General features: G+C 39.9%; 1 protein-coding gene across 4 annotated transcripts in view; it reads left to right on the top strand.

Annotated features, from left to right (window-relative positions):
- The first annotated feature begins 2,350 nt into the window (after positions 1 to 2,350).
- The window catches only part of kif28 (kinesin family member 28), a 39,875-nt gene continuing 34,379 nt past the window's right edge, over positions 2,351 to 7,846 (top strand). For 2 of the 4 annotated variants that reach the window (XM_087290144.1, XM_087290143.1), the window contains exons 1-4: positions 2,351 to 2,442; positions 3,738 to 3,909; positions 6,301 to 6,504; positions 6,779 to 6,814. In XM_087290144.1, the coding sequence (XP_087146270.1) occupies positions 3,883 to 3,909; positions 6,301 to 6,504; positions 6,779 to 6,814 (267 nt within the window). In that variant the 5' untranslated portion in view covers positions 2,351 to 2,442; positions 3,738 to 3,882. Of the gene's footprint in view, positions 2,443 to 3,737; positions 3,930 to 6,300; positions 6,505 to 6,778; positions 6,815 to 7,846 lie in introns of all 4 variants that reach the window. The other 2 variants (XM_087290142.1, XM_087290141.1) reach the window with 1 other exon arrangement.

Below are 7,846 nucleotides of genomic sequence, written 5' to 3'. Positions count from 1 at the left end.
AAGTAAGAATAAACCACATACCAGTAGATGCAATGAGACAACTTGCTTCAGCCCATCTGCTCTAACTGATTTTTACACAAGCCCATTTTTTGAGCAATGTTCCTGGAGATCCACATTCCTGCAGATTTCAGTTGCAACCCATATCCAACACACCTGCCTGTAAGTACTGTTCAGGGGTGTCCAAACTCGGTCCTGGAGGGCCGGTGTCTTGCATAGTTTAGCTCCAACTTCCTTTAACACACCTTGCTGGATGTTTCTGTATACTTAGAAAGAGCTTGATTAGCTGGTTCAGGTGTGTTTAATTTGGGTTGGAACTAGAATATGCACCTTCAGGGCCGAGTTTGGACACCCATGTCCTAGTTAATTGTTTCAGGTGTGTTTGATCAGGGTAGAAGCTTAAAGCTGCAGTCATACTAGACTTTTCTCCTCGTAGACTTCCATTTATACTCGCGCGAATGCGTCAGACCAGAAATGCAGGGTTATGCGTCAAGTTTCACAGGTTGCTGCACTGCAAAGTTTAAGCCTAGTGAACTCTGACCTGCGAAATGACAGCGTGAGACCAATCGAGGATCAAAACATGATCTTTCTGGCATAAAGCTGCGGTCACACTGGAGTTTGAGCTTGCGAAATTCTGTCGTATGGCGCTGCGAAAAGGGGCAGGATTAAACAAGATGATTTTACATTAAAAAGCGAGCGATTGGTCCATGTTTTGAAATTACTGTCCAGAGAGGTCATGTTTTGATCCTTGATTGGTCTCACGCTGGCAAATGATGCGATTTCGCAGGTCAAAGTTCACCAAGCTTGAACTTTCCAACGCAGTGATCTGCGAAACTTGACGCACAAGCCTGCATTTCCGATCTGACGCATTCGCGTGCGTATGAATGGAAGTCTATGGGGAGATAAGTCTAGTGTGACTGCAGCTAAACTCTGTAGGAAGGTACAGTAGATCTTCAGGAACAGGGTTAAGCACTCCTGTTGTAGGGCTACTCTGGGTAATTGCAAGTAGATATCACTGCAGCCCGGAGACTTCCAAGTCGATGGGATTACACTGCAAATAGGTTAGGTGACCTCTAATTGGGAGGGACTTACACCACAGGTGGACTGGGTTCAGGTGGTAGACATTAACACACATCAGTTTACTGTGAGTTTGGATTTAGGGTTGGGGCAGGTGTAGACCTTAATAAAACAGGAGGTTACTGAGAGGTGGTAGACATAGACATTCACAGAGGAGTTTCTTAACCACCTTCCTGGAGGACCAGTAGCTCTGCACATTTTCCATGTCTCCTTAACCAAACACACCTGATTCCAAACACACCTGATTCCAACTGTCAGCTCATTAGCAGAGACTCAAAGACCTGTAAAGGGAGTGAAAGATAAAGGAGACATGCAAAACATGCAGTGTTGGTGGTTCTCCAGGAACTTGGTTGAGAAACGCGCATCTACAAGACATTAAATCATAGGTCTCAAACTCGATTACTGGAGGGTTGCCGCTCTGCACAGTTTTGCTCCGACCCTAATCAAACACAGATGATGCCACTAATCAAGGTGTTGGAGACTCTTTTGAACACTTTGATTATTTGGATCAGATGTGTTTGATTAGGGTTAGAGCATACCTGCAGACCCACGGCTCTCCAGGAATCGAGTTTGAGACCTATGCAATAAATATGTAAAAACTCCAGGTTTGTACAGCCCACTTGAAGCCCCACACAGTTGGAGCTGGCTCCGACCTCTGTTTATACCCTTCTAGACAATTGTGCCTTTGATGGGCAATCTGGTAATAGACAGGGAAAATATCCCAAGTCTCTTGGAAGTTCCAGGAGTCTCCTGCAAATTGATAGAGACTCTCAGATGCCCGCAAATTAATGATAATCTGCTGCAAATTGTGTGTCTCCTGCCCAATTCCGGTTTAACACAGTACATCGCGCATCCCTCTCCACCGCATCCCTCCCAGCTCTTCAGATACGTCGTGTACAGCCATACACCCCCCCCCCCCCCCCCCAAGTAAATCTAAACCAGGGTGGTCAAACTCAGCCCTCCACAGTTTAGCTCTAATTCCCTTTTCAGTGAAAACTGTAGCTGAGTAAACAATGATAGGTCCATCATTTGGTCCATTTACAACTCTGTAACCCTAATCAAACTCACTAATAACATGGAGTGTTTAAACATCGGTCACTTAGAAAATATCACAGTCAATATCCTAACTAAAAAAGGCTCCTCATAGTGTGGAGACAGTGGAAGTGATCTTTACACTAGGGGTACTGTATTATTCATCTTGCTGGTCTCTGTTAGAAAGTAAGCGTAACAAAGAGCTCAGGTTTCAGGCTGTCACCCACTCTGTGCTTCTGTGTCTGCTGTGTCCATGTGAGCATGAGGGCGAAGGCAAGCGAAATGGCCAGCAAGGACTGCGTGAAAGTGGCAGTCCGAGTGAGGCCCTTTAATAAGGTTAGTAGAGCTCAAATAATGCATAGGAATATGTAGAGGTTGTGTGATTCTTGTTTATAGTTGATCTGGTGAGATTATGCAGATTTCTTTGTTATCCGTGCTGAAAAAACAGAATGCTTTTAAGGTAAGTTTCGACACAGCGTAAGCTACTTCTTGCTGGTTGTTGCTAGTCCTGAGCTTATTTTTAACTGGTTGTTGCTAGTAATAAGCTGCTTTTAAGCTGGTTGTTGCTAGCTATAAACCGATTTCAGATGGTTCTTGCTGGTTGTTACTTGTAATAAGCTGCTTTAAGCTAATTGGTAATAAGCTGGTTTAACCTGGTTTTTGCTGGTTGTTGCTAGTAATAAGCTGATTTAAGCTAGTTGTTGCTAGTGATAAGTTGATTTAAGCTGGTTCTTGCCGTTTTTTGCTAGTAATATGCTGCTTTAAACTGGTTAGGGTTCTGGTTCTTGAGCTAGTTTTAAGCTGGTTCTTGCTGGTTGATGCTAGTCATCATGAGCTGGTTTAAGCAGGTTCTTGGTGGTTGATGTTAGTCATAAGCTGGTTATTGCTAGTCATGAGCTGGTTAAAGCTGGTTCTTGCTGGTTTTTGCTAGTAATACGTTGCTTAAACTGGTTGTTGCTAGTAATAAGCTGATTTAATCTGGTTCTTGCTGGTTTTTGCTAGTGATAAGCTGATTTAAGATAGTTGCTGCTAGAAATAAGCTGATTTAAGCTGGTTCTTGCTGGTTTTTGCTTGTAATATGCTGCTTCAAACTGGTTGTTGCTAGTAATAAGCTGATTTAAGCTGGTTCTTGCTGTTTTTTGCTAGTAATACACTACTTTAAACTGGTTAGGGTTCTGGTTCTTGAGCTGGTTTTGAGCTGGTTCTTGCTGGTTGATGCTAGTCATCATGAGCTGGTTTCCGTGGGTTCTTTGTGGTTGATGTTAGTCATAAGCTAGTTTAAGCTGGTTATTGCTGGTCATGAGCTGGTTAGGAGCTGTTGCAAGTTATGAGCTAGTTTATGCTAGTTCTTGCTTGTTGTATCTAGACATGATCTGGTTTAAGCTGGTTCTTGCCGTCATGACCTGGTTTAAGCTGGTTCTTTCTGGTCAGTAGCAGTTTTAAGAAGGTTCTTTCTGATCATGAGCTATTTTAAGCAGGTTGTTTGCTGTTGATGTGCTGGTTCTTTGCTTGTCATGACTCATGACCAATAAAAAACCCTCCAGATTAAATCAGCAGTCATGTGTCAAAACTTACCATACCAGCGTGCTTTTTTCAGCAGGTAAATTTAAGTTTTGTTTTGTTTTTTCCAGAGGGAGCGTGATGCAGGCAGTCGCTGCATTATCTCTATGACCTCCAACAGTATCAGCATTCAAGATCCTCGTAACTCTCAGAACAGTCGCACCTTCACTTTCGACTACACCTACTGGTCTCATAGTGGCTTCAGTAGAAACAAAGATGGTCTGTTTGTTCCTGAAGAGACAGGTGGGCGCTACGCTGACCAGGTAACAGATATCAGGTTATATAGAGATTATCTCGCCCTACAAAAGAGAAATTTGCATGTGTATGTTTACAAAGATGACCGTAAAAGAAATGTTTTATAAAATTTTAAAGTGATCGCATTAGCCAACTACAATTAGTTATTCTCGATGTCAGTAGTACTGTATTTGAACTCACTAAAACAAACTGTGTGCCGATGGATAACAAAAATAGTTGTGTTTATTTAATAAAAAATTTGAATGAATAAGCTTTCCATTGATGTATAGTAGGACAATATTTGGCTGAGATACAACTATTTTAATATCTTGAATCTGAGGGTTCAAACACTAATAGATGCTGGGTTCCACACAGTCGATTTGTGTTGGGTCAGCATGAAGGAATTTTTGGTTTTAACAAATTTAAGTATATTTGTCTCCCAAAAACTTAAGAATTGTATTTCAGCTCATTTTAAATAAGTATTTTGGGGCAAACAATGAGTGTTTTTTTTTTTTTTGAGTGAAACAAATCTAACCTTACCGACATTAAGACCTGGATGACAAATAACTCTCTGCAACTAAATGAGAACAAAACAGAAGTGTTAATTTTAGGTCCTGCTGCTACCAACAATTCAATTAAAAACTAAACGACAATCTGCACAATCACGCCAAGAATCTCGGAGTTATCTTTGATCCACTCTTGCAGTTTGACAAACATGTAAATGCGGTTGTGAAGAGCAGTTTCTTCCAGCTTAGATTGGTGGCAAAAGTTAAACGCTTTCTTTCTAAAAAAGATTTAGAAATCGTAACCCATGCTTTAATCTCCTCTCGGTTAGACTACTGCAATTCTTTGTATATTGGCCTACCTCAGTCAACACTCTCTCGGCTACAGCTGGTCCAAAATGCACCGCCAGATTAATAACAGGAACTAAGAAAAGAGATCATATCTCCCCTGTCCTTGCCTCATTGCACTGGCTACCTATAAAATACAGGGTTGATTTTAAAATTCTTCTTTTCACTTATAAAGCTTTGCACAATTCTGCCCCGGCCTATGTCAGCGAGCTTATTAGGCCATATACAGCTTGTAGATTCTTAAGATCACATGATCAGTTTCTTTTGTCTGTCCCTCGGTCTCGCTGCAAGTCAAAGGGTGATCGAGCTTTCAGTGTTGCGGCCCCAAGGCTCTGGAATAGTCTCCCTCTGAATATCAGAATCTCTCCTTCTTTGGATGCTTTTAAATCTAACTTAAAGACACATTTTTACTCTCTTGCCTTTGACTGATGCATGCATGTTATTTTTGTATTATTTATATTTTAGTATTACTTTTAAATATATTTTATTGTATTTTTAATACCAGTTATTTTTAGTTTTATTGTCTAGTTTATTTTATTGTAAAGCACTTTGGATCAACTACGGTTGTGTTAAATTGTGCTCTATAAATAAAGTTTGCCTTGCCTTGCCTAACGATTGAGCAAATCAACTTTAAAATTGTTTAAAAAATTGAGTTTTGATACAGAAATATTACAAAGTAATTAATGAAACATAGTCTTTGCTTAATATTTGTATGATATTTGGCATAAATAAAAAAATCTATAATTTTGACCAGGTCAATAATTTTAGCTATTGCCAAATTTATACTAATGCTTAAGGTTTAGTAGTCCAGGGTCACTGGTATATTCCTGGATTGTTATACCGAGAACATACAGGGTTAAAATGTTGAATTTAAATAATTCCCAAACAAAGGTGTTGAGGTATGGCTTGAATTGTGAGGCGCTGCAGGCGAATGTGAGAAGCACACGGGTCACATAAACACAGCGCAAAACACTTGATGCCAATAGAAAACTATTTTAAAAATGCATTTGTTGTGATCAGGGTCTGAACAGCCAAACATATATGCTCTCAAAAGACACAGATTCATTTCTTCTGTTAAACACAAAACAAGATTTTCTGAAGAATGTTGGGGAAAAGCAGCCATTGACATCCATAGTAAAAAACAAATAACACTGTAACCCTGCTGGTCCTATGCCACCCAACCTGCTCCGAGTTGCTATCGAACCAGCGACCTTCCGTATGGGAGTCAGGTGCTCTACCAAGGAGGCTAAAGACCATGGCCTCTTGCATCTGTTGCTAGAGCACCTTTAGAGGTCAAAGGAGTGAGGTTTACTTGCACAGCACTTACTAGCTGGCCTCCATTACACTACTATGAAAGTCAATGACTGTTTTTCCTTGAGAATTTTTCAGAATATCTGTCTTTGTGTTCAACAGAATACCGAAACGGAAAGTAGAGGACGAGTAAATGATGACAATTTTCATTTTTGAGTGAATTATCCCTTTTAGAGGTGACAACTGAACTAACAATGTTAGTTGATTTGATCTGTCTGTTGTTTCTGGTTATTTACAGGCGAGTGTGTTTCTGGATTTGGGGCAAGGCATTTTGGATAACGCGCTGCAGGGCTACAATGCCACATTGCTGGCATATGGGCAGACCGGCTCTGGGAAGAGTTACTCCATGGTTGGTTATGGTCCTAATAAAGGCCTGATCCCCACCCTCTGTCAGAGACTATTCCAGTCTATCAGGAGCATGCAGGACAGCAGACAGTGTCAGGTTCGTCAATATGCATTTATGTAATATCTCAGGAAATAGCTCAGGTAACACTGTAATGTTACTGTAAAAGGACTGTTTAAGGAATATGGGGATATGACATAAGCAGAAGTTAATAAGCAACTAGTTAAAAGTGAGAAGTGATCCCAATAACAGCCAATATCTTATTGATAGACGGGTAATAAGCCCCTAGTTATTAAACTAAAGTGTTACCAAGTTTTTAAACAAAAAGAATAATACATTAAAATGCGTTTATAACTTTATCAACCAAATTCAGGTGTTTTTCAGCATGCTGGAAATCTACAATGAACAGGTAAGACTTTTGTTTGATGCTAATGCACAGTTGAAGTCAGAATTATTAATCCTCCTGATTTATAAGCCCCCCTGTATATTTTTACCCAATTTCTGTTTAACGAAGAGAAGATGTTTTTCAATGCATTTCTAAACATAATAGGTTTTTTCCTCAAATATGTTTATTGATTTTTTTTCCTTTTGCAGCCTACATAACAGCACACATCGACACCCTTCTTATTTATGTGTATACACATATACACATTCAAATGACATAACTAAAAACAAATAATTAAAAATAAAATAAGTAAATAAAAAAAATAATAATGAATTAAAACATTGAAAAATAGATAATGACAAAACAACAAAAACATCCATTTATCCATTTTCTTTTTGGCTTAGTCCCTTTATTAATCAGGGGTTGCCACAGCGGAATAAACCACCAACTTATCCAGCATATGTTTTACGCAGCGGATGCCCTTCCAGCTGCAACCCAACTCTGGGAAACACCCACACACTCACAGCCAATTTAGCCTACCCAATTCATCTTTAGTGCATGTCTTTGAACTCTGAGGGAAACCGGAGCACCCGGAGAAAACCCATGCCAACATGGCAAGAACATGCAAACTCCACACAGAAATGCCAACTGACCCAGCCGAGGCTTGAACCCAGCAATCTTTTTGCTGTGAGGCAATTGTGCTACCCACTGCGCCATCGTGCTGCCATAACAAAAACACCAATACCATAAAAAATACATGTTTACAAACACACAATATACATAATATTCATATATTCTTCTGCTTGCCTTTGATGATAAAAGTTAGTCTCTCCAGTCCAACACAGTACAGTATTTACTTTTTCCACAATTTTATGGATGGAGCATCCATGTGTGTTTCAGCATAATGAAACAGCCCTTAAGCTTGAAGAAAACCAAAATCGAAAATGTTTGTCTTTCTAATTGTAAGTTTCATAGGATACAAACCAAGAATACAGAGCTTGGCTTTTAAGATTTAAAGGGCTACCATTGCACCAGACCCCCGTAAGTGGTTCCGTT

Source organism: Danio rerio, chromosome 17 (assembly GCF_052040795.2).
Source record: "Danio rerio strain M-AB ecotype USA chromosome 17, GRCz13ab, whole genome shotgun sequence".
Taxonomy (NCBI): Eukaryota; Metazoa; Chordata; class Actinopteri; order Cypriniformes; family Danionidae; genus Danio; species Danio rerio.
This window is presented reverse-complemented; position numbering and strand designations above follow the sequence as displayed.